Source organism: Leopardus geoffroyi, chromosome B3, assembly GCF_018350155.1.
Source record: "Leopardus geoffroyi isolate Oge1 chromosome B3, O.geoffroyi_Oge1_pat1.0, whole genome shotgun sequence".
NCBI lineage: Eukaryota > Metazoa > Chordata > Mammalia > Carnivora > Felidae > Leopardus > Leopardus geoffroyi.
Window position 1 is genome coordinate 5,190,879 of NC_059337.1, and position 26,544 is coordinate 5,217,422.

Below are 26,544 nucleotides of genomic sequence, written 5' to 3' on the forward strand. Positions count from 1 at the left end.
CCCCCCCCGTCCCCCCCGGCACGTTACCAGCAGGCGAATGCCAGCATGTCTTTCTCGCTTCAAAACTTACGAAGATTCTAACTGAAAAAATATATCTTAGAAGGTACCTGTTTGATGCCGACGTTCTTTTCGTTTGTTTGTTTTCTTTTCTTTTCTTTTTTTTTTTTTTTTGGTGGGAAAGATACTTCTAAAATCTAGCAAAAAGAACTCCATAAATATAAAGCAGTGCCTCACATTTTGTACGGGGCTTTATAATTTTCAAAGAACTTTTGCACCCACAGTCCGATCTGCTCTCGGAAGATATTTCTGTAAAGTGGGCATAGATGATGTCCTTAGTCTGAGTTAACAGGTAAGGCGGTTGCCCTTCAGAGAGGTTAAGCCAAGGATGCAAGTTCTCAGAACGAGGGAGAGTTAAAGCCCACGACGCCAGGGCTTGGGTGTTTGATACCCACTGCCTTTATTCAACAAGCATGTTCTGTTCCCCAGCAGCTAAATGCACTTTAGAAAGTAATCTCTCTCTCTCTCTCTCTCTCTCTCTCTCTCTCTCTTTATTTCTTTTTTTCCCAGTGCTTTTCCACACAACGGCCAAAACATAGGCCTCTCCCCCTTCCTGGGGACCCTGAATACCGGGGGGTCGCTGCCAGACCTAACCAACCTCCACTATTCCGCGCCCCTGCCGGCCTCACTGGACACCAGTGACCACATCTTTGGTAGTATGAGTGTGGGGAACAGTGTGGGCAACCTGCCAGCCGCCATGACTCACCTGGGCATAAGAAGCTCTTCCGGTAAGTGCCGTCCACTCATTAAGGGCCGCACCCGTGTAGGTGCCCAAGTGGCTGAATCACAGGTGGCCCCCAGCCAGGCGGCCTATTAGTTGTTCAATGAGAATGACTGCATCCGACTTAGAGATAGTTACATATCGGTTCTGGTAGCTCTTGACCCCTGCCGACGTTTCCCTTTGGCGGTCTGTTTCTGCCGGGTCAGATGGGCTCTAGCACACTGGGCTAAACCTTGTCCTCTATCGTCCTCACCAGCCCGGGTGTCCTGGGACTGGGAGAGTAGGATGGGAGAGTCCAGGAAAACAAGTCCTTTCCTTTCTGTGTTCACTGAACAATGTGGCTCTTAATCGACGTATGCTGGTGGTTTATAATTACGGCTCTCTCTCTAGATCCCTCTAATTTCCCATGGGATTTCAAAAGAGAATACTTTGAATTTTATTTTATTTATTATTATTATTATTATTTTAATGTTTATTTTTGAGAGTGAGAGCATGAGCTGGAAAGGGGCAGAGAGAGTGGGGAACAGAGAACTCAAGTGGCCTCTGCTGACAACAGAGAGCCCCACACGGGGCTTGAACTCGTGAACCGTGAGATCATGACCTGAGCCAAAGTCGGACGCTCCACCCAGGTGCCGCAGAGAATATTACGAATTTTAGAAAATTTGTAAGGGATACGATGAAAATATTTTATACTAAATACATAAATATATTAAATAGAAATCTACCACAGTTTAAAATTATTGGTTCAAATCAGAGGTGCCTAAAGGTGCAGCATATGGCTGTATTAAAATGTTGCCATGGCAGGCGGGCGGGGGGCGCGGGGCGCCTCAGTGGTTCAGTCGATTGAGCCTCTGACTCCGGCTTAGGTCATGATCTCACAGTTCGTGAGTTCAAGCCCCACGTCGGGCTGTCTGCTGTCAGCACAGAGCCCACTTCAGATCCTCTGTCCCCCCTCTGTCTGTGCCCCTCCCCTGCTTTCTGTCTCTCCCAAAATAAATAAATAAATTTAAAAAAAAAAAAAGGGATAAAGAAAAACGTTGCCATGATGAGACTTGGGTCACTGTACAAGTTTGAGGGCCCGCAGCTCAGATCCTATGTTGGAACATGACTAAATTTACTTGAACCTCCACAGAGGCTCTTGTCCATGCCTGAGGCAGGTATTGACCCCGTACTCCCAGTGGTGCGGTCCACCCCTCCCGCTGTAAGGGTTCCCAAGAACTGTGGTGTGGACCGTTCACCCTCTGGAAGGGCTCCCCAGTGACGGTCCACCAGTGGGAAAGGGCCTGCTGGCTCACGCAGGTCAGAATTCACCACTCACAGGAGAGAAGTCCCCTTTAGCTTGGGCAGCTGGAAGCTTCTCTAATGCTCGTAGCAGTGCAGCCATTGTACCACAGAATTTTAGAGTTGATTTCAGAGATTACCTTTCTTTACTTACTTAGATCATTTCATTATCCTGGTGCTCTACTTTCGTGTGCTTGCTGGATTCTGGAGGTACAAGGGCATCCAAGGTCACCTAAACAAAGCAGCATCAGCACTTAGCTCTCTGGGGTCTTGGGGCAGCCGGGGCAGCCCTTGGCACTTTGCTTCAGCTGCAAGTCCTGTGTTTACCACCATCCTCTGTTTTCCTCAAAAAAGTATTATTTTGTCCAGAACATTGTCAGACCCGATATCAAGTATTTATATAATTTCTAGGTACTCCTTAAAATGCATGTATACAAGGCTGTACGCGTTTTTTTAAACATCTTTGAGCTTTCCCTCTGAATGAGTGGATTTGTTTTTTAACCTCAGTTCACATCTTTAGCTCTGATTCTTGAGCCAGCTGGATCTCTGGTCTTTCCACGGAGACTTACACTGTGCAACAGCTACGTAGGGTTTATCAGAGACGTCTTCCCTATTTAAACAATTTTTTTCTATGTTTTTATTTTATTCTTGAGAGAGAGAGAGAGACAGAGTGTGAGCAGGGGAGAGGCAGAGAGAGAGGGAGACAGAATCTGAAGCAGACTCCAGGCTCTAAGCTGTCAGCACAGAGCCCAACGTAGGGCTTGAACTCGCAGACTGCGAGACCATGACTTGAGCCAAAGTCAGACGCCCAACCGACTGAGCCACCCAGGCGCCCCTTCCCTATTTTCTTTAAAGTTCATTTATTTTCAGAGAGAGCATGGGGGAGGGCCAGAGAGAGGGGGAGAGAGAGAATCCCAAGCAGGCTCCAAGTTGTCAGTGCAGAGCCCAGATACAGGGCTCGAACTCACGAGCCATGAGATCATGACCTGAGCTGAAACCAAGAGTCAGACACTTAACCAACTGAGCCACCCAGGTGCCTCTATTAAAAAAAAAAAAAAAAAAAAAAAAAGCATTTTCCAGCAAAGAATGCTTTGTCATTGCTAAATTATAGTAACTTTCATCTAACACCGATTTTTTTTTTTTTTTATGAACATAAAGAACACACAGTTCTGCTCACCCCACCTGCCAATACCAGAATGATGGACTGAACTTTGAAACACAGCATTCCCATTTGAGATGCGTGGTGGCATTGTTAAGTCACGGAGCAAGAAAACTCTGGGCCAGGCCTGGCAGGACGCAGGACACGGTCCTGGCCTCATAGAACTTCTGCCCCAGAAGCCTGTGCCGTGGAAATGCCTTTTCCCAAACTCTCTTGCTCGTGCTAAAATTCACTACCCTTCCCCCCAAATGACACAAAGAACCGGCGAAAACTTCATTTTCCTTGAATTGGAATAGACTGCCCTTAAAGATTTCTGGGGAGCTGGAAAAGCAAAGAGAAAGCAGGAGACACGGGAGGGGGTCCCTTCCTGTGATCCTCTGGGGTGTCCAGGGTATTGACAGGGTCCCCGCCAAGGCAGCGCCCCAGAGCCATGACTCTCAGTGAAGGGATGCTCTCGGAAGGCAGGGCAGGATCCAGGCAGGTGCCTGGGACAGCGCGTTCGGGGGCTCTAAACAGAATGTGTGCGCAGCCCTGGGGTCTTTTGGCCTGGTTGTGGCTGAGCACACACACCCCTGGCCTCTGTCCAGCCCGCCCAGCGGCCGTTTCCATGCTTCCCCGGGAGTACGACTCACTGTCACCCTGCGGCCACCAGCTCTCAGTCCGAGTGCATCCTTTCCCCACCACGGGCACGTCGGCCACCAGTGCGCTTAGGGGAGCCGCCAGGAGCTCCCCACGGGCAGAACCGGCATCGAATACGGATAGTAGGAAGTGAAGCTTTCTTTCACCTCAGGGACACGAAAGATTGTGGCAAGTGACGTGTGACTCTGTTGTCCCGTAGGCCTCCAGAGCTCTCGGAGCAACCCCTCCATCCAGGCCACGCTCAGCAAGACTGCACTTTCGTCCTCCCCGAACAGCCACCCACAGACACCCGCGCCCAGCGCCTCTGCCCTTCACCCTTCCCTCCGGCTCTTTTCCCTCAGCAACCCGTCTCTCTCCACCACGGCCCTGAGCGGCCCCTCTCGGCGGCGGCAGCCCCCGGTCAGCCCCCTCACGCTGTCCCCCGGCCCCGAAGCGCATCAGGGTTTCAGCAGACAGCTGTCGGCCACCAGCCCGCTGAACCCCTATCCCGCCGCCCAGGTGAGAACAGACTCTCGGCCCCACACGCTGAGGCACGCAGGGCCTGGAGTCGGCCCACCCTCCCGGGTGTAGACCCCCAGGTCTCAAATGCAGTCAGCCCTCTTGCACGTGCGGGAGACAGCAGAGTGGGGATAGCTCAGCGCTAGTCACTCCCTAATGGCACATTTGTTGTGAGGATCACGGTTTCCAAACGCACAGATTGCAGGCACTAAGTCACAAAAGCTGGGGTTTGGGCGTAGAGAGCCCAATGCAGATGTGTCTAAGATGGGTAGGGGAGACCAGGTTGGGGTTTTTTTTGTTTTGTTTCGTTTTTTATTTTTTTTCTTTTTTTTTTTTCGTTTCCTTTCTTTCTTTCTCTCTCTCTTTCTTTATTTTATTTCATTTTATTATTATTTTTAAAATTTATATCCAAGTTAGCATGTAGTGCAACAATGATTCCAGGAGTAGATTCCTTCGTGCCCCTTAACCATTTAGCCCATCCCCCCTCCCACAACCCCTCCAGTAATGCTCTGTTTGTTCTCCGTATTTATGAGTCTCTTCTGTTTTGTCCCCCTCCCTGTTTTTATATTATTTTTGTTTCCCCTCCCTTATGTTCATCTGTCTTGTCTCTTAAAGTCCTCGTATGGGTGAAGTCCTATATTTGTCTTTCTCTGAATATTTTCACTTAGCATAATACCCTCCAGTTCCATCCATGTAGTTGCAAATGGCAAGATTTCATTCTTTTTGATTGCTGAGTAATACTCCACTGTGTATGTATGTGTGTGTGTATGTATATGTATGTGTAGTGCAATTGCTGGGTCGTAGGGTAGTTCTATTTTTAATTTTTTGCTGAACCTCCATACTGTTTTCCAGAGTGGCTGCACCAGCTTGCATTCCCACCAACAATGCAAAAGGGATCCTCTTTCTCCGCATCCTCGCCAACATCTGTTGTTGCCTGAGTTGTTCATGTGAGCCATTCTGACAGGTGTGAGGTGGTATCTCATTGCGGTTTTGATTTGTATTTCCCCAATGATGAGTCATGTGGAGCATTTTTTCATGTGTTGATTGGCCATCTGGATGTCTTCTTTGGAGAAGTGTCTATTCTTGTCTTTTGCCCATTTCTTCACTGGATTATTTGTTTTTTGGGTGTTCAGTTTGATAAGTTCTTTGTAGATTTTGGATACTAACCCTTTATCTGATATGTCATTTGTAAATATCTTCTCCCATTCCGTCGTTTGCCTTTTAGTTTTGCTGATTGTTTCCTTCGCTGTGCAGAAGCTTTTTATTTTGATGAGGTCCCAGTAGTTCATTTTCGCTTTTGTTTCCCTGGCCTCCGGAGACGTGTTGAGTAAGAAGTTGCTGTGGCCAAGGTCAAAGAGGTTTTTGCCTGCTTTCTCCTCGAGGATTTTGATGGTTTCCCATCTTACATTGAGGTGTTTCATCCATTTTGAGTTTATTTTTGTTTCTGGTGTAAGAAAGTGGTCCAGGTTCATTCTTCTGCATGTCGCTGTCCAGTTTTCCCAGCACCACTTGCTGAAGAGGCTGTCTTTATTCCGTTGGATATTCTTTCCAGCTTTGTCAAAGATTAGTTGGCCATACGTGTGTGGGTCCATTTCTGGGTTCTCTGTTATGTTCCACAGATCTGAGTGTCTTTTGTTTTGTTTTATTTTGTTTTTAATTTTTTTTAACATTTATTCTTTTTTTTTTTTTTTTTTTTTTTTTTTTTGAGAAAGACCGAACACGAGCAGGGGAGGGGCAGAGAGAGAGGGAGACACAGAATCTGAAGTGGGCTCCAGGCTCTGAGCTGTCAGCACAGAGCCCGACATGGGGCTCGAACTCACAAACCGTGAGATCATGACCTGAGCAGCTGAAGCTGGATGCTTAACCAACTGAGCCACCCAGGCTCTCCCAGGGTGGGGTTTTAAAATTAGTATGAAAAATGACCAGTAACTGATGCTGTAGGTATTTTAAGCCACAGGGGAAAGCCAAAGAAGACATTTAATACCTTCCTGGAGCTTTGATACTGGATTAGACCTCTTCCCTAATTACACCTACAGATTGGAGAATTAGTACTTTTATTGTTCATGAAGTAACAGGTATATAGTAAAGATGAGATCTCTGTAAAAAGCCCCAAAGAAATCTGTCTAGAAGGAGGCACATTTAGGGGCGCCTGGGTGGCTCAGTCAGTCGGGTGTCCGACTCCAGCTCAGGTCACGATCTCACTGTTCGTGATTTCAAGCCCCGTATTGGGCTCTGTGCGGACAGCTCGGAGCCTGGAGCCCGCTTCGGATTCTGTGTCTCCCTCTCTCTGCCCCTCCCCCACTCACACTCTGTCTCTCAAAAATGAATAAATGTTAAAAAAAAAAAATTAGAAAGAGGCACATTTTGAAGTCACAAGCCTGTTACAAGAGTTTAGATGCCAAAATGTCATATCTTGACTTGTTGACTTTGTATTTATTTATTTATTTATTTATTTATTTATTTATTTATTTTACTTTGTTTTTATCCTAAGCTCTCAGGGCAGTTCTTACCACAGTCACCAATGACTATATTTTCAACCTATGGCTCACTCCCTGGATACATTGTGACATCATTTACTGCCCACCTCACCATAAATGAGTCATGTTGAGCAAGGAGGGGTTAACAGAACCAGTTACTACTCACTCTTACATGAGTCATCCCTTTGGGGAGAGGGAGAGAGGGTATTTCATAATTGTTTTTTTAATGGTTCTGTTTATGTTATTGGATTGCCTTTAATTTTCAAGATCATTTTATAGGATATAAAAAGTAACACTCTTACTCTCTTAACTACATTTTAAGGAGACTGTAGAGGAGAGAGCCTCCTGTTTTGGATGTTTTCATTTGTGGTGTGCTTAATATTTTGATTTTTTAAAAATTAGTGTTATCCATGCACATGGTTTAAAAAGTCAGATAGTTCTAAAGGGCTAGTTGGGAAATAACAGTTGTCTTCCCCTCCCTGACTGACCACGTTTCTTACTCCCTAGAGATGGTTCCTTCCAACCACTGTAACTTTTTTTTCACGTTTATTTATTATTGAGAGACAGAGAGCGTGAGCAGGGGAGGGGCAGAGAGAGAAGGAGACACAGAATCCCAAGCAGGCTCCAGGCTCCGAGCTGTCAGCACAGAGCCCGACGCGGGGCTCGAACCCACGAACCCACGAACCGTGAGATCATGACCCGAGCCCAAGTCGGATGCTTAACCGACTGAGCCACCCAGGCGCCCCTCCTTCCAACCATTTTAGCTGATGTCTTTGGTATAACCATGTTATTTAATGCTTGTTTCGTTCTGGACTTCTCGTGTTAGGTTCTATCTGCTGACATCCTCCCATGGAGGATTAGGATATAGCTCTCTACCCAAACCCCACGCACCCACACACATATTTCCTACCTACCCTCCTCACACCCTGTGCTGTATTGTAATTTTGATGAGAGCATTATTCGGTGTTTAATGCTTTCACAGTTATAATAGAGCAGTCAAGGGGCGCCTGGGTGGCTCAGTCGGTTAAGCGTCCGACTTGGGCTCATGTCATGATCTCACGGTCTGTGAGTTCGAGCCCCGCGTCGGGCTCTGTGCTGACAGCTCAGAGCCTGGAGTCTGCTTCGGGTTCTGTGTCTCCCTCTCTCTCTGCCCCTCCCATGCTCATGCTCTGTCTCTCTGTGTCTCAAAAATAAATAAACACTAAAAAAAAAAAAAAGAAAGAAAGAAAGAAAGAACAAAATGAACATTTTTTTTCTTCACCCGGGAGTTAATAAATGTCTTACTTTTTTGTTAGTCTGGTTTTCTGTGTACGTATTATTTATCCCATCCCGGCTCTTGGGGTCTGGCTAGATCTCCTCTCAGTACTTTGAAACACAGGCCCTCCAGTAGCTCCCCAAGAAAGAGCACATGTGTTGCTGGCATGACTTAAATATGTCCTTAAACATGACAGGTAGAATACCCGTCATTGAACACATAATTGGTTAGATATAGAATGGAAATCTGAAATAATTTTCTCTTAACATTTTGAAGATATGAATTCATTGCCTTTTGGTTTCTAGAGTTGCCAGTGAGAAATCCAGTGCTATCCTGAGTCTTAACACTTCAAACGAAATCTCCTTTTTTTCCCGCCGGGGGCTTGTAGGATTTTGTTTTTGTCCCCCAGGGTTCTGAAACTTGACGATCATGTGGCTTGACATGAATCTGGATGTTTGGTGGGTTTCCTCAACCTAGAAACTCTTATCATCCTTCATTTCTGGGAAATCCTCCTTAATTTTTTCTTGGATGATTTCCTCCCTTTGATTTCCCTGTTCTCTCTTTCTAGAACTCCTGTTGTGTGAATGTTGGGCCTCCCATCCTTTCCCTCTCACGCCCCTATTTTTCTCTCTCCTCGTCTTTTCACCCTGCTCTCTGGGAGAACTGCTCAACTTTATCTGCCTGCCATTATGCCAAGTTTTCATCTCTGCTCTCATACTTTTATTATCTTATTTTACTTTAAGTTTATTTATTTATTTTAAGGGAGAGGGAGGGAGAAAAAAGTCCAAGGAGGCCCTGAACTGTCAGTGCGGAGCCCGTCATGGGGCTCCAACTCACGGACTGTGAGATCATGACCTGAGCCGAAATCAGGAGCCAGACGCTTAACCGACTGAGCCCCCCAGGAGTCCCTGCTCTTGTACTTTGAAATTGCCAAGAATTCTTGTTTGTTCTCCGAATGTTCCTCTTTACAGCAACATACTCCTCCCGTGGACGCAATAGCAGTTTTTCACCCCTCTGAAGTTTTCAGTGGTAATTTTTGTTCCAGTTTCTTTTATTTTTTTTTTTTGTAATAGAAATCCTCCAAGTTGCCTAAAAGTAGAGAATATAGTGTCCTGAATCTTTCTATACTCATCATCCACCCTCAACAATCATCAGTGTTTGTGTAATTCTGTTTCAGCCACATCCCTACTGTGAAAAAAATGTATGCAGAGATACCTATCACAAATATTTTATTACACATGTTTAATAGATGAGGGTTTTTTTTATAGCCTAAACAGTATAATGGTAATTTTGTTTTTCATGACTATTTGCGGCACAGATTTCTCCAAGTTTCTTTCCTTTGTATGTCTGCCTTAGTCTCTGATTTCCATTCAGATGGTTTCCTCACAGTCTTGTGGTCCTTGGCCCTCTGCTCATTTTTTTTTTTTTTAATATTTATTTTTGAGAGTGAGAGAGCAGGGGAGGGGCAGAGAGAGAAAGGGAGAGAGAGAATCCAAAGCAGGCCCCGCGCTGTCAGCATAGGGTCTGACGTGGGGCTGGAACTCACAGACTATGAGATCGTGACCTGGGCTGAAGTCGGACACTTAACCGACTGAGCCAGCCAGGCGCCCCTCTGCTCCTCTTTAAGAACAGGACACAGAAATACTGATTGGAAGCCCTGTGTAGATGGGTGGGCTTGGTGAGTATGGTCTTCACTGTAGACTGATCTAGCTTGGCCATTTACGTGGGGGATCCCTGGTGTCGTGTAAGTTTCAGGATGTTCTCTCGGGCTGGCCAGATCCCCAGAGGACGCTGGCATACGCCCAGCATCCTGTCTTCCGAGACCCAAGCTGGGGAAGAAAGGGGGAAGCCTCAAGATGCAGTAGTGAGCTCTCTTGAACCCTGTGTTTTCAGTAGAGCGCCTCACTTCCTGGGCTCTGCTGTGCCTTGTGGTCCCTCAGCCGGGTTCTCTCCAGAGCGCTGTCCACCGCCCCCCCCCCCACCCAGTCTCCCCACAGGCCAGGGCTAAGCCCACCCTTGCCTTGCACAAACTGAGGGGATCCTTCTGGATCTTCACCCCTGCTTCCTGTTGTCCCCCAGCCCGCCACAGGGACCCTGTGATGGAAATCCGGCTGCCTCTTGGTTGGTCCCCACTGCCTCTGGTCTTTCTCAGCTCTGCTAAGCCAGTGCCTGTGCGTCCATCCGCTTTTCGTTCTCCAAATTTTGCTGCCACTTTCTTCCCTCCCGTTTTCTTCGTCCCTGTGTTGTTTATTATTCTGGTGTTATTTCTTTTTAAAGTGTTAATTCATCACTGTTTCCTGTTGTTCAGTGTTGTTCTAGTGTTTTTAGTAGAGTTTGGGGAGGCAGCAGAGGTAAGTTATTTTTTTTTTTCCCCATCTTAAACCAGAAGTTATGGCTTTAAAAAAACAAACATGATCTTCACTGAGGATGCTGGTTAAATTAGCAGGTGTTTGGTTCTGTTTTGTCTTTTTTTTTTTTTTTTAAGACACGAGAAATTGTCATTGAATGGGAACTGTTTTGTGGGGAAGTGAGACTTAAGGACACTTTGAAGGAGCAGAAGTGGGAGCCTAGCACAGAGGGCCCAGGGGAAGAGGAAGTTGGGCTTTTCTCTCGCTTTGACGGCTCCTAATCTGAAAGGATTTACCACTAGAACTGCCAACCAAAGCTAATTAGTGGCTTTGTTTTACAGATGGTGTCCTCAGATCGAAGCCCGCTCTCCTTCTTGCCCACAGACGCTCAAACCCAGGTGTCCCCGCCGCCCCCTTACCCCACCCCCCAGGATCTCCCCCAGCCCCTCCTGCAGCAGCCCCATGCCCAGGAGCCCCCTGCTCAGCAGCCGCAGGTGGCCTCATCCCTGCCTCCTTCTGGCTTCCAGCTCCTCTCCACCCAGGTGGGTCCTGAACACCGGTCGGGAGGGAACACTTAGTACCCCGACTTCCAAGCTGAACGTTCCCTTCCTTATTCCAATAAGGGTTCACCTGTGACCAACTTCTTCCCGGATGTGAGCTTTGACCAGCAGTCCATGAGGCCAGGCCCGGCCTTTCCTCAACAGGTGAGTGATCACCCAGGCGTGCCTCTTCCTTCGACCAGGAACCGCACTGTTGAGCCTGTTCAGGGTGTAGACTGAGCTAGCTCGGCCATTTCCCTGGGGAGTCTCTGGCATCCTGGATTAGGTGCTCCACTGCCCTGGGTTCGGGTGTGTTCAGTGGCCGAGGGGACCTGGAATCTCCCCTAGCCCTCAGGTGCTGGTGCCGGCTGCCTTGTTTAGTGGCCGGCCTCTGCAGAAGCGGGTAGGAGACGTCTGGTGACGGTCTAGGCACAGACTTGCAGCATGGCTTATGGCAGAAGGGACCACCACGGTCCACTGATCTATCCTGCTGAGGAGACTGAGACACAGGAGGGTCTCAGGTGGGACCAAAAAGATCTTTTCTTTCTTTTTCTTTTTTAAATTTAAAAGAAAGTTTATTTACATATTTTTGAGAGAGAGCATGAGTGGGGGAGGGGCAGAGAGAAAGAGAGGGAGACAGAGGATCCCAAGCAGGCTCCATGCTCTCAGGGCAGAGTCCACTGAGGGGCTCGAACCCACGAGTTGTGAAATCATGACCTGAGATGAAACCAAGAGTTGGAGGCTTAACTGACTGAGCCACCCGGGTTCCCCTCTTCTTTTTTTTCTGTAAAGACTTTTTTAAAATGTTTATTTATTACTGAGAGAGCGACAAAGCATCAGCATGGGAGGGGCAGAGAGAGGGGGAGACCCAGAATCCGAAGCGGGCTCCAGGCTCCGAGCTGTTAGCACGGAGCCTGGCGCGGGGCTCGAACTCACAAACTGCAAGATCGTGACCTGAGCCAAAGTCGGATGCTTAACTGACTGAGCCACCCAGGCACCCCTTCTTTTTTTTAAAAAAAATATCTGTTTATTTTTGAGAGAGGGGGGAAGGTACATACATGTGTATGCAAGTGGGGGAAGGTGCAGAGAAAGAGGGAGAGAGAGAATCCCAAGCAGGCTCCCTGCTGTCAGCACAGAGCCCGACAAAGACAAAGACATGGGCTCCATCCCAGCAAACCGTGAAATCATGATCTGAGCGCAAACCTGAGTCGGATGCTTAACTGGCAGAGCCACCCAGGCGCCCCTACGGGTCTTAATAACAATTACAACAATAAAATAAATAAATAACAGATGTTTCCCGAGTGGGCCATGGTAAAGACTCATGGCATAAACCAGTAGTCCCTGCCTTCTCATTTTCTGAAGAAGCCGGTTTAGTTTATGAGTCAGAGAGTCTCCCTGAAAAATGATAGGAATGCATACTTTTGAAAGATTTTTAAAAAATAGTTTGGAATATGCATTTCTGGAAAGGCACCGGAGACAGTGTCCAGTTCTGACCAGTCCTCACCGAGGCTTTCTCACGGAGACGGACCTGCCTAGGGTTCCTTCGCCTGAGAAGGAAAGGATATCACCTCCTCATTTTTCTAGAAACCAAAGGGGGGAAGAGTCCATTGGTCACATCACTTCCTTGGCGACACCTGGAACCTCTGAAAGGCTCCCACGGACGGTGTGTCCAAAGGTCTTGGTGTGGCTGGGGGGAGAAGGTGTGAGACCAGAGCTGCTGCAGAGACCATGACTGTTGATGTCTCCTAATGGCTTAGTGGGCCCGGCCGTGTGTGAACGGGGACGAGCCATCCACACTGCGGGCCTCAGGGACCCCCTCCTCCACCCGAGCACCTGCTTGCCTGAGAGGAATATTCTGTGTGGGATCCTAGAGAGAAGGGACCCTAAGACGGTCTTGCTCTGGGAGCACCTTGCATTATTCTCTCCTTGGAGGCAGAGGTCATTCCTTACAGTGTAACCTTGGATGCTTCCAGCTGCCCCTGGTGGAACAAGGTCCGCGAGAGCAGGACGCGTTTCACTTGAGACCAAACCTGTATTCCAACTGCGGGAATTTCCCAAACACCATCCTGACAGGTGAGCGTGGGCCAGCCCTCAGCCTCCTTACCGTGTTCGTTTCGTTGTGCCTTCACACACACCGTCGTAAGATAGGATACACGACATCAGATGGGGCCAAAAATTAAGGTCTCCGGCGCAGCGTTGCCTTTTTGAAATGCAGGTGCCCGGCCCCAGAGACGGCGAGCCAGTGGGGAAAGGGCCTGCTGCCCCAGGCCTTTTCCGAACTAGTTAGTTTGAAGTTCAAAGGGAGAAAAGCCTGCAAAAATGGGAGGGTCGTGGAACTGACGGAAAAGCGCGTAGATTCTAGAGCCGCCTGGACGCCTGGGAGTGGGTGGGACACAGGCAGTCACTGTCACGGTGGGGAGGACGACAGGGACGGCCTCTGAGGGGATATCCTCCGTTGTGTGTGCCTCTTAACCCGCCCTGTTTTCCCCCTTGCTGCTCCCTCCAGAAGACTCGAGTACCAGCCTGTTCAAAGACCTCAGCAGTGCGCTGGCGGGCATGCCCGAGGCCAGCCTACACACGGACACTCCATTTCCTCTGGAAGAAGAGCTCCAGATCGAACCCCTGAGCCTGGACGGACTCAACATGCTAAGTGACTCCAGCATGGGCCTGCTCGACCCCTCTGTTGAAGAGACGTTTCGGGCTGACCGACTGTGAACAGAACAGACCAGGACCAGAATTCTTTTCTGAAGGCGCCGAAATAGGACGGCACGGAATGGAGCCAGCTACCCCCCCTGCCCACCGGGCTTGAGTCATCTCGGGCCTCTGACACGGCAGGAGCCAACGCCATGACTCCTGGCTTTGCGACGAGGTCCCGTCTCCTACGCCGTGGCTTATTCTAGACCAGAGAGCCATGCACGGCCTCACCGGCCTGCGGCGAGGGTTATGCTCTGCAGGCCGGCTGACCTGACCGGGAGCCTCCCAACGACTCAGTCATCACTGTGCCCGGTGCGTCTTTTTCTCGGTCCTCTAGTCGGTCCATGTGTACAAGCAGAAAAGAACCCTGTGATGGGGGCGGCAGTCGCCTGGTGCTGTGCCCAGAACCACTGATGTCAGTCAACACTGAAGATCGGGCCCGGAGCGGAGGCGGTTGGGGGCCACGGGCCTCCGGGAGCTGGCTCAGCCACGAGCAACGGTACCACAGCACCGCGAGGCCGCCTCCGCCCTCGCGCTTCCGGCCGGGCACCCGCCAGCTGGTGGCGGGCGGTCCCGGGGCACGGCAGACGGCCGTGATCTCCGAGATGCCTTAATTCCAATATGAAGAATTCTTCCCACGATTTCAAGCACAGACCCGAGTTTCGCAAACTGAATGCTCATTTGTCTTCTCCAAGTATGTAATCTCCTTTCTGCTGCTTTGGGACACCTCTTCCTGTGGACGAGGGGGGAAAGGGAGGACTATTTTATTCAGTCACTGAAAACAAACACAAGTCCCCTGGTAACGGATGAGCCCGAAAAGAGGAAAGTGCTTCCTCTTGACGGCTGGGGCGGAAAGCACAGAGGGCAAGACGCACGATGTCCTCCAGATGAGCTCCAGACAGGTGCCGGCCTCCCCCTCTGCAGTCGGCTGGGAGGGGGTGGCGGGAGGTCTGAGCAGCAAGGTGGGGGGTGGGGGGGTTTCTCTGTGCCATGGGAGTGTGAATGTAACCCCGCTAGGCTGATAGGCTGTAAGCTCCCCGAGTGCAGGGACCGTGCCTTATTCGTTATCAGACCCCTAGTTCCTAACAAGTGCCAGCACTCAGTAGGTGCTCATAACTGTGCATTGAATGCATGAACGGACGAACGGAGGAATGAATGAATCTGCCTCACTACGAGGCAGTCTAATCTTTCGCGTACCCCCATTCCCTGCCAAACCTCAAGGCTTTAGCTTTTTTTTTTTTTTGGAACACTTGTGCGTGTTCAGCATGCACTTTAATATGCTTTTAACACTAGGTGACCAAATTCACGATGAGACAGGGCGCCCCGATCTCCTCGAGGGTGTGCGCCACAGCAGGTAGGTGGAAGCTGTCTTCTGAGCGCCACCGGAACGGCACCGAGCAAACTGGGGCCTCCCAGGCACTGGGACCCCGGGGATCCCGGCCAGGCCCCGACCTCCAAAGATCTTTTTCCTTTCAGATCCGTGTTATGCTCTAAATTGCTTTCAAAAAAGACCATCATTCTTTGAGATCGAAGAAACAGTCTGCAGTAAAAGGAAGGCCTAAATCATGAAGCTATCGTTAGTCATTAGTACTTTAGCATAAAGTAGTGTTAGCGGATTTCCACCACTGCCGGCCTTCTGACCTAACCCCTGGCCACACGCCTGACGGGTGGGTTTGAAGAGCACCTCTGGGGATGGGCCTGGGCAATGGGGCAGAATGTGGGCATGGCAGGAGGGGCCGGGGAGGAGAGGAGCACTGAAGGAAAGCTGGAAGACGCTGGAACTTTTGCCGGGACAGCCACGGCCTTTTCCAGAGACACCGGTAGAGTCGCTGAAGGTTGCTGGACCGCCCCCACCCACAGCAGCAAGACCGCCCTGTGCCCCACGACGAGAGGAGTCCATAATGGGATCCTGGGCCGTTAACCTCTGCAGACCTCTTTCCATTTCTGTCTCCAGAGGGATCACGTCACCTGCAGTCTTACAAATAACCCTGATGGCACAGCTGCCTCTCTGGGGCCCGAGTCCCCCGCTTCACGTTAGCCCCACATCTCTGCCGTTGAATTAGGAAATCCACCCAAGGTCCTTGCCTGAGCTCCAAGCCCCATTCCCAGTTAAAACTTTCATACTGAGGATCTCGGGAGGGGGTGACTCTTTGTTAAAGCACAAGCCTTTTCCCTGTGATGCTACGCCATTCCCCAGCGTGCGGAAGAAGCCGGCTCCGTGCTGCCTGCCCTGTGCCACAGGCCCCGGGAAATCTGACCTGGCCTCTCAGACGGGGATCGGGGATCGGTGCCCCTGTTAGGAGTTTGGTTTTGGTTTTTTTTTAGGTACCAGCATAACCCACTCTTTGCACAGTGCCTTACCCGTGGGGCTGGGGGCCCAGCCCTCTGTCTGCACAGCAGTCCTGCCTGTATAGCGTGATGCCTGGGACCCGCGTGGTACAGATCCGCTATCCCTAGGGCATTGTCCCTGGGACTGGCGCAGAGGCTCCCAGGAAAAGTGACTTGTCTGGGGGAGTGTAATGACGACAATGAGGTTTAGCACTGAATTAAATTTGTCCTTAGGTCCACCAGCCCATTCTTTTCCCGTGAAAAGGTGTTGGGCATTATACAACCCACTTTGCTTAGCCAGTGTCAAGGACACCCACGGACGGGTGTCCCTCCGACCTCCAGCGCGGAAGCCTACACTCATCGCTGCCTTTGCCACAAACCAGGCGAGGCCCTCGGCATCTGAAGGGGCTGCATACATCAGAATAAACTATCTTCCAATATTTAGTCTTGTTACAAGAAACCGATGGCTGTACTATTCTCATTTATTAGCAGTTAAACAATATAGAACTAAAAACCTATCTGTGTTCCATTTTCTTCCTCATTTCCATACAGTTGTGGTTTTTAGGACACACGGTGTTAGGAGAGACATTTTTTGATCACGTCAAGACCACCATAAATTCTCCTTTGTCCCATCTCACTTCTCCTGTGTGCCGGCCCATGTGCGCATTCGAAGACCTTTCCAGCTCTGACTCCCATCGGCTCTGTCATGCACAGAGGGTTCCGTTGCTTGGCGAAGGAGCCCTCACAGCAACTAATCAGACTTTCTGCCAGTGTCCTAACTCCCAGGTCCCTTGTTAAACAATATTTAAAGATTGGAATTTGTATAAAGTAGCTTCCAAGTTTTATAATACGTCGTTTTACATCTTTCGTAATTAAAAGCAGCACAATAAGGTTGTATCTGCGCTTGGTGTTTTCCTTCAGCCTCGGGCGACGTGAACTTGGGGAAGCACCGCCTTCGCAGCTAGGCCTGTCGCTGGGCTTCCGGGTCCTCGGCTCGGCGGGTCCTGCGTGGGCCCCGCTTGTCGTGTGTTCCTAACACGCGCTCTTGCCCCTGTGCCCGGGAGAGTGGGGCCTGAAATTGGGCACGTGGTTCCTCTGAAGCCGTGGGTACCAAGGGCAGAGGGTGGCCTGGCAGCGCCCCTTCCAGACCCCTGCTCCGGCCCTCACCTAAGACCCCTCCCCTTTGGAGGTTCAGGCCACTGATGCTCCTTCCCCCGGTGTTCTGCTGTCATGTTCTGCCCCCACCCCCAGCACTCCCCTCCTCGCCAAGAGCTTGGGCTCTGCCCAGCCCTGTCCCCTCCACTTGCCAGCAGGTTTCCAGGCCAATTCACCCCCATGCCCCCTACCCCAGCCATGCCTCCTTCAGACCCATCTCCTCAGCCACGTCCAGGGCTTGTCACAAAGGTGACTCTGCCAAAGGCTTACTCAGAAATCCTGTCTTTGGCCCGACTTCCTGGGCCACCATGTCTGCTCTGGTCCACACACACCCTGTCCTTTGACCCCACTGAGAATTCTCTCCCTTGACCCTTCTTTCGGCCTTGCGGGCCTCTCCTGGCTTTCCTCCCTTCCCTGAGCAGTGGCCTCCATGACAGGGTCGCAGCCCTCCTCCTGCTCTGATCCTCGGCCTTTCCCTGCTGGGATCCCCACAGGAGAAAACCAGCAACCCCACTGTGTCCCCTAAGCCGATCCTCTCCTGCCACTCAGGAGTGTTCTGGACCTCCCCTCTCCAGACGCCCAGACATTCAGGCCCCTGGGGGCAGCTCCCTCAGCGCCCCACCTGCCGTCCATCCCTCCGCCTTTCCCAAATTACCCCAAATCTCTGTCCCTCTCCGGTACTTTCCCCCGCCACCTTACCTAGTTCTCACTTGCCACATGGTGGCTGATCCCGCCGCCCCAGACCTCATCCCTCTCCAGACTCTTCTTCCTGTACATATATGCCTTGTCTCTTCCTCACTAACAACAAACAGAAGGAAACAACCCTTCCCCAACCTGGCTTCTCCTTGGACCATCACCTTGTCTGCTCTCCCTCCTGGAAGAGTTGATCATGCTCTACTCATACCCTTCTCTTGACCCGGCTGCAAACCCCTCTGCCCAACACCCGGTCCCAGCCCCTCTCGCCTGTCCAGTCCCTCTCCTGGCCTTTAAGCCCTGTGGCCACTCGCTTCCCCCCCAAACCCTCTCTTTGGTTCTTGTTCACTCAGGTCACATGTCCATTTCCTCCGTGCATCCTCCTCCCTGGCCATCTTTTCTGCTTCAGATCAGCGGTCCCCAGGCCACCTGTCCAGTGCTCCAAGTAGACCCCCACACGCAGCCCCCTACCCCACCCACCTGTTCGCTCAGGTTCGCCTGCACCCCACCCCATGCCGCCAGCTGCCTTCGTCCTTCGTGGATCTGTGTGCACCAGCGAGCACCCATAATCACCCTTGGACATCCACCTTCTCCGCGGGAGTCTAGACGGCCAGGACAGGGGCCACACTTGCGCACAAAAGTCCCCTTCTCCGGGCCTGGCATGTAGCAGGTGCTCAGGAAATACTCTCAAACTCCTGTATGCTCCCTCTGAGACCACGGTCTCCACCCTGACACTAAAGCTGGATGCAAGCCGTCCTGCACACCCCTCCCCTTCACTTGTCAGACCCAGCCCGAGTCCCAGGGCCATCTCAGCCTCCATTGTCTCCTCAGCCTCATGGCCTGGCTACCTCCTCATCTCCAGCCCCGTAAGACAGCCTCAACGTGCCTTCAGAAATCAACAGAGTAACGAATTTCACTGTGTGCCTCAGGGTCCCTATCTATGAAACGGGACAATAAGCGCCCTCCCCCCATTTAATAGCGCCGTAGAGGGTAAAACGAACGCACACAAAGGACCTACAATTGTGCCCAGCACCTGACAAACATTCAATAAATGTCAACCGTTACAGGTATTATCTGTTGTGTGAATATGCTGCCCTCTCAAAGGCAGGAGGCACAAACCTTTCGTAGCACTGAACGTGTACAATGCTCGCTTTCAAATACGAAATCCTAGTACGGAGAGGAGTGTTTTGACCTTATTTTCGTCCTATTGGCCTAATGAATGCTGTACCCTTGGCAAGTATGGAAATCAAGAAGCCCCTTACATGCGACTATGTCCCAGTGTGGACACTAGATGGAGCTGAGACCATAAGAGTGGCTGTTCCGACCCAGAAACAGCTGGATTGAGCCACCTGACCCTCTCAAATTTAGCCTCTGGACCGGGGTGGAGGCCGTGCTGGTTCCAACTGGATCCTCTGACCGCCGAGTGCACGGAGACGTCTGTCCAGTGACCACTCAGCCGCGGACGCCAGACACTGCCCGCCACACGTCCCTCACGGCCACCTGAACGTAAGGCAGGGCAGGGTGACTTCCTGGGTTGACAAGAGGCGCAGTCACCCGGCTCAAGGCGGGGCACACGCTCTGCGCCCCAGGCCGGGCGCCTCCCACCGGCCGCAGCACCGGCTCCCCAGGCTCAGTTGTGCAAGCGGAGCTCAGGAAACCGCGTGGCCTCGCCCTCCCGCGGGGACCTCGCAGCTGGGGGCCCGGCCCCGCCCCGCCCGGCCACCAACGGGAGGGCGGCGCGTCCTCACCGCGGAGGGGGGGGGAGGGGGGGGAGGGGGGGGTGCTGGGCGGGAGCTCTGGAGCCACCCCCGCCCCATTTCTCTTTTCCAGAAATGTATTTTTTTTTTAAGGTTTTGTTTTTAGAATAGCGCCCCGCTCGTTATGAGACACTCGTGTCACACTCAAGAGTACAAACAGAAAATGCTCCAGTGGACACCAGCGCCCCCAGAATCCTCGGCGGCGACCTCTTTCTCCGTCCATCTTCAGAGAGAAGGACAGATGGACGGATGGAAATCTTTCCCAGACAAGGGCTCCTGCAATGATACACGCTCTTCGGGGGGTGAAAAGTACTTAAATTCAACAGAACAAAAGGAAGCCTGGATGTAACTGAAGACATTGCCCAACCGCAAATGATTGTGCTTCTTATGTTTCTCAATTATTTCCCTAAAAGGAAAGAAAAATACCAAGAGGCTGGATTCATTCTTTAAACATGTTTCCACTGTAGATGGCATCTCTTGACAGCCGGTGATTTGGGACGAGGAAATGAGCTCACCCGCTTCCTATCCCCTTCCCCTCCCAGAAGCTGTGAGTTCTTATTTTTACATTGTCGAGTTCTGTGCTCCTTGCATCCTGTCCTGTAACCATCCTTCCCACCATTGTTTGGCTCAGTTCCGTGCAAGCATATGGGTGTTCTGCTCACGGCCAGTCCTTTCCAAATGAGCTTCCTGGTCCTCTGTTCCCGAGTCCTTCAGCTGGGAGCTCCTCCTGACACCTTGACTTGGCCTTCAAGGACTGTTCCCCGAGAGGGTCCTGTCGGTCCCAGCCTCTGGGTTGCGGCTGCCAGGCTGCAGGTCTGGAGACCTGAAGCGTGGCCCGGGGGTAGGTGCATGGTCGAACGGGCTGACGGATGCCCGGTGAAACCAGCACAAATCCCCAGTGTTGGGTCGAGCACTGCACTCACCAAGATGATTCCTTGCTGAAAACCGAGTCTTGAACTTGTATGTGGTGATACACAGTTGAAGTTTTAGATTTTGGAAAGAAGGGAAACGACGAGGGGGTGGGGGTGCAGAGAGGGGTATGGAATATTGTGTGGAAAGAAAGGACAGGACAGGCTTCTGGCCCAGGGAACCTCCATGACCATGTTTCCCATCGCTACCCTCACCCCCGTACATTTCATCCCGTTAACAGCAGTGCCCTCTCCTGTCTGCACTTGGGAGAAATCCAACTTCTTCAGTGCCTAGGTCAAATGCCACCTCCCCTGTGAAGCCCTTCTGTGACGTTTGGATCATTATTTGGCAAATATTTACTTCCCTCCTCTCCCACTGTGGGAAGAGTGATGAGATGGCTGATGAGATGTTTAGAGACCAGACGAGGAGCCAACCACGACATGGGCTTGGTGGCAGAGCATGCCTACATGGGCTTCCGTCATTGCTAGGAGCACAGTTCCCCCCTGCATAGCCTGCTCGTTCCAAAACAGACCTCAACCAAACCCCTGCCAGGAGCCAATCTAGCTAGGCCCAGCCAAACTGGCAGTGGAGTGAGAAGTACATGCTTATAATGTAAGCCACTGAATGAAGGGGCCATTTGTTACGCAGCATTGCTGCGGTGATGGTTGACCAATGCACTTTCTCTGTCCGTTTTCTCTTTTGTGCTTGAGCTGTACTTTGTCCCACAGCTTTACTTTATTAACCCTAGAACTGATTTTGTTGTAGAGTCTGGCTTCCCTCTGGTCTATGAGCAGCTTGAGGCGAGGACGGTGTCTGACTCAATTCTGACAACCCAGTGCCCAGTTGAATGGCACCCAAAGTCATCCTTTCCATCTGCAACCTCTCCAGGACAGCCGGTCTCAGTGGAGAGCCCAAGGCCTCTGCTTCCAGGACACATCTGCAAATTTGGACAAGAAGGTTCAAAAGCCCCACACTTCGGTATCCACTGCCAGGGAAAACACTCAGAGCACAGCTGCCCTCACCTGGGAACATTGGGACAACGGCCTCTTTGATAGGCTAAGGAATGGAAACAGGGAGACGACCTGGTAAGTTCATATGAGAGGGGTGGGGACGGGGAGAATATAAACAAAGAACCCTGGAGCCACAGAAACCTTGGAAGGCCAGTTTGCAAGGTGTCCAAGTAACCGGGAGGCAGTGATGGCACAATGGAGGTCTGTCCCAGGGGGATGAACACCAGAGCCAGGGTTCTGGGGTTGGGAGGGGTAGCTGCAAACTGGGGTTTCCAAACCGTGCCCACCAGCATCTTGCCGTGACAACCTAGGTTCCAGCTAGCCTAGTTTCCTTAAAATTCATCATCCAAACCTGGACACTTTCTGAGAGGCAAAGCAGACACTATTCATAATTATGCCAGGACGGGGGTGCCTGGGTGGCTCAGTCGGTTAAGTGTCCGACTTCGGCTCAGGTCATGATCTTACAGTTCATGAGTTCGAGCCCCGTGTCGGGGTCTGTGCTGACAGCTCAGAGCCTGGAGCCTGCTTCAGACAGTGCGTCTCCCTCTCTCTGCCCCTCCTCCTCTTCCTCTCTGTCTGTCTGTCTGTCTCTCTCTCAAAAACAAATAAACATTAAACAATTTTTTTTAATAAAAACAATAATTGTGCCAGGACAACGGACATAATCAGGGACGGCCAACCAAAGAGAGACGTGCGGTCAGCCTGCGTTGCAAGGAACCAGACCTAGAGGCAATATTGCTTAGGGACTGAGCGCATGGGCCCTGGAATTAGAGACCTGCGTTCAAACGTGTCTCTGCCTGTCCTGGCTGTGAAGCCAGGGCAAGTCAGTGGCCTCTGTGTGCTTCAGTCTCCTCATCTATAAAATGGGGACGACGATGCCCACCTCGTGGGCTTGCGTGTGCCCCTAGGAAGTGCTCCCTAAATGTTAGCTTGTCATGTTTGCCGTAATTCTTTGTAATAAGTCGGCCCTTTATTACCGGACTTCAGAAACACAGTAAAAGGATTTGTTGAGACCACCAAGCTCACGCTCTGAAAGGAGCACTGAACAGAACTTTCTCGGCACACAGAGGGGTCCTGTCTGAGCCCCCATCCTCTCTCCCTAAGGAACCGAGGGGACCGGCCAGTCTGGCCAGGGTGCAGGGGTCATCCTCAGCTCTTTCCCGGTTCCAGAGCCTCAGGACTAACCTCAGAGGATGCTTAGTCTCCACCTGCTCAAAGCCGGGCCTCGTGAGTACCGACTCTTCCTTAACCAGTTTCCACAGGGGCTGCGTTTCCCCTCAGCAAGCCCTGCACCTTGCCAGGGCCGGGGTTACTGATGGGGGAGCCTCGCAAGCCGGGACCTCCCTTCCCGGAAGCCAGGCCAGCCCAGCCCCAGTCCCCTGGCCGCTCTTGCTTGATCCATCTGGCCGATCGGACGTTCTCTCCTGGGAACCCGAAGCTTGAGTGGGAGAGACACAGAGTCCGGGTGTCATTGAAATTGAGCCACATTCACGGCAGTGCCCCAGAGGGGAGGCTTCCACCGAGGCCCCCGAGCAGCTAGCAGTGTGCCTGCTTGTTCGCCTGTTCCTCCAAGCCTGTGCAGCCCCACTAACCTCAAAAGTCCCTGGGAGTCCCCGGGAGTGAGGACTTCAGTGGCCAGCTCGCAAAGACCGAACTCTTGAGGCGTAGTGTGGGAATCACTGCAGCTCTGGTCCCCCCAGCCGGGGTGGCCGTCCTGCCCACCCCCCCAACCCTCCTCCCGGCTCGTGTTGCTGGCCCTGCCTTCTGGATCAGGTGGTGGTGGTGGGAGCTGGCGAGACGTTTCACTTCCTGCTGCAGGTAGCTGTCCCTGGCCTCGCTCCGGGGAATTCCCAGTGACACATTGTCACACACCTCTAGCCATCACAGAGAGTGCTGTCCAGTGCCCCACCTCCCTGCCAAGGCCTGGCACAGATGAGTGTCCCACAGGCCTGGGGTGGGCTGGCTGCTTGGGTGCAGCAGCAGCGATCAGATACCTTACCGAAGGGCTTTCCAGAAGCTTTAACGTGCCAACCCACCTCCAGGAGGTTGATGTGGTAGGGCAGCATTTCTCAAGCTTATTTAACCCTGAATCCTGTGTTCTGGGCCCACCTTGTGAGCCGGAAGTTCTATGGAACCTGCTGGGAAAGGCGTGGAAACAGGTAGGGATGGGTGAGGGCAGGATGCAGGGGGGAATTAGAGACTTTGAAAGGACCAGACGAAGAGAGGGGAAAGGATGCATCCAACAGGGAGAAAGAGCTCAAGAGGAGGAGAAGGCACCCAGCATTTCCGACATGCCCGTGGGCCCAGGCTCCAAGAAGCCTGAGAGAGGCCTCTGACCAGTCCGTGAATATTATTATTACATCTACTGGTTACCAATGTTAATAAAAACAAGCGACCACCCCAGAAGCCGCACCTGAAACTTGAATAGGAAATGGAGATGGGCTGCTGCCCGTGAAGAGCGCCCCCTGGTGTTCTCTCGCTGCCTCTACAAACCTTTACGGGCACCTGTCGTGGGACTTGCTGGCCGGCAGCCTCTGGTCCACAGCTGATTTTTTTTTTTTCTTTCTTTCTCCAATTCAAAATAGTCTGCCTGGTCGTCTCGTTTGTGTGAATGTGAGTGTGACTCAGTAGATTTTTTTCTTTTTTTGGTAAAATGATCATTATCACTTCCAGACCTGAAAACTTGGGAGAAAATTTTAAAAATATTGTTTTTGGTTTTTTTTAGTATAGTTGACACACAAGAGAAAACCAAATTTAAAACCACAAGAAACCGTAAGAGAAATAAGTTGTACAATTACGTAAGGATTAACGACCGAGAGATTGAATCAAGATGGCAGCTTTGCAAAGCTGCCCAATTCCAGCCCAACCCTCTAAACGCGACCAGAGATACGTATTTAAAGTCCCTGTCGTGGGGCTAGAAACTACAGAACGATATCCTTAGTATCAGAAATTATGAGGAATAAAGGATGCTGGAAAGTGAAAGGCAAATAGATGAGACCGAGTCGAAGGAAAAAAATCTAACCTCCAATGTTTAGGTAAAGATGCCTGTAAGAGAGAGGCTGGCTGCAAGGGTGTACCAGGTGTGGGGAGTGGGGTCCAGGGAGCTGACAAGGTGACAGGCGGGTGCGGTTGAGGGCTTGCTCCTCCCCCATCCCCTGGGGGAGCTGGCGACCAGCAGCTGGCGACCCATGCCTCTGGCAGACAGCAGAGAGATAAGGACAAACTGGGGGACCAGGATGGGACACAGGGCTCATTTCCTTTGTAAACAGTGAGCCCTCTATCAATAAGATAAAGGCCAACACCCAACTGAAAAACTGGGATCAAGATAGAATCAGGCAGTTCGTGGAAAATGAAACATACAAGTAACAAATATCCATATGAAAAGATTCCGGACCTCACTCGTCATTAAAGAAATGCTAATTAAGACAAGGAGATACATGCGGCTCATTTTTTTTTTTTTTAATTTTAATCTTTATTTTTGAGAGAGATTGAGAGAGAAAGACAGACCGTGAGCAGGGTAGGGGCAGAGAGAGAGAGGGAGACACAGAATCCGAAGCAGGCTCCAGGCTCCAGGCTCCAAGGTGTCAGCACAGAGCCTGATGTGGGGCTCACCATTAGCAAAGATTTCAAAAGAGTGCTCGGGGCTAGTGAGGGTGTGGGGAACAGGCTGATGGGATGTAAATTGGTGCACCCTTTCTGGAGGACAATTTGACATCAGCTATTGAACGGAATTTAATGTACTGGAAGACAATAGGATAAAATATATTTTTTATATTCTTGGAGTGGGGAAAACCTTCCTAAGGAAGACACAAAATCTAGAAACCTTAAAGGAAAAAAGTGAACAGACTTGGCCTCAAAAATTCTTAACTTCTGTAGCACTAGAGACCATATCAGAGATGAAAGACCAAGTATAGGGGCGCCTGGGTGGCTCAGTCGGTTAAGCGTCCGATTTCGGCTCAGGTCATGACCTCGCCGTTCGTGAGTTTGAGCCCTGCACCAGGCTCTGTGCTGACAGCTCAGAGCCTGGAGCCTGCTTCGGATTCTGTGTCTCCCTTTCTCTCTGCCCCTCCGCTGCTCACTCTCTCTCTCAGGAAATAAACATAAAAAAAAAAAAGCCAGTATAGAGAACAGGTGCAACACACATAACCTAAAATAGCAACATGCATAACAACTTAAAATACACAGAGTCCCTCCGTAGAGAATCTAAAGCTTTATATTCCAAAATATAAACGGTCAAAGGACACGAACAGGCAAGTCACAGGAGAATTCAAGTGGCTTCTAGTTGAGAAGGGACACTTGTGCTCGCTAGGGGTGAGAGAAATGCAAATTTAAAAATTGAAAATATTTAGTGCTGGCAAAAGGAAAAGAGTGGTTTTGTATGCTGTGGTCATTATGTGCTGGTAGAGTCTTTAGACGGGCCATCGGGAGAACCTGTCAACATGTAAAATGTGCAGATAAACTTCCAGGAATCTTTTCTTTAGGAATACCCGCTTCTGTGGAAATACCCGCTCAACTGTACGTGGATGTGTCAGAAAGTACAGTAAACCCTTGGTCTGCGAGCATCATTCGTTCCAGAAACATGCTGGTCATCCAAAGCCCTGGTATATCAAAGCGAATTTCTGCATAAGAAATAATGGAAACTCAGATGATTCGTCCCACAACCCAAAAATATTCCTATAAAAATGATTACGGTACCGTAATATAATACAAAATGATAAGAAAATACAAAATATAAAGAAAAATAAACAAATTAACCTGCACTTACCTTTGAAAACCTTCGTGGCTGGTGTGAGAGAGACAAGCGAGAGGAGGATGATTGTGTAGGACGACTTTCACGATCACTGACAGAATCACTGCTGTTGGCTCAATGGAATCTTTTTCTTTTCGTGCAACTTTAACAAGGAGCCTATCCAATGACCTAGAATGAAGCAAACCATTCCTAAGCTTGCTCTTGTCCAGAAAAGCAAAGGACTGTCCCGAGGTGCTTTGAAGTGACAAAAAATACACCAGTGCCAGTTGTGGGC

The 26,544-nt window shown here is 50.7% G+C and overlaps 1 protein-coding gene across 2 annotated transcripts in view; it reads left to right on the forward strand.

Moving 5' to 3' along the window:
• Positions 1–24,976, forward strand: part of CRTC3 (CREB regulated transcription coactivator 3) — a 109,733-nt gene extending 84,757 nt beyond the window's left edge. The window contains exons 10-19 of one of the 2 annotated variants that reach the window (XR_006705429.1): positions 568–785; positions 4,057–4,355; positions 10,777–10,977; positions 11,059–11,139; positions 12,948–13,047; positions 13,481–14,362; positions 19,213–19,350; positions 19,695–20,148; positions 21,276–21,595; positions 22,625–24,976. Coding sequence is in view for 1 of the 2 variants with exons in the window: in XM_045452272.1 (XP_045308228.1) it covers positions 568–785; positions 4,057–4,355; positions 10,777–10,977; positions 11,059–11,139; positions 12,948–13,047; positions 13,481–13,689 (1,108 nt within the window). In the remaining variant the exon portion in view is untranslated. Of the gene's footprint in view, positions 1–567; positions 786–4,056; positions 4,356–10,776; positions 10,978–11,058; positions 11,140–12,947; positions 13,048–13,480; positions 16,894–19,212; positions 19,351–19,694; positions 20,149–21,275; positions 21,596–22,624 lie in introns of those variants that run through there. The other variant, XM_045452272.1, reaches the window with a different exon arrangement.
• Positions 24,977–26,544: the final 1,568 nt, after the last annotated feature.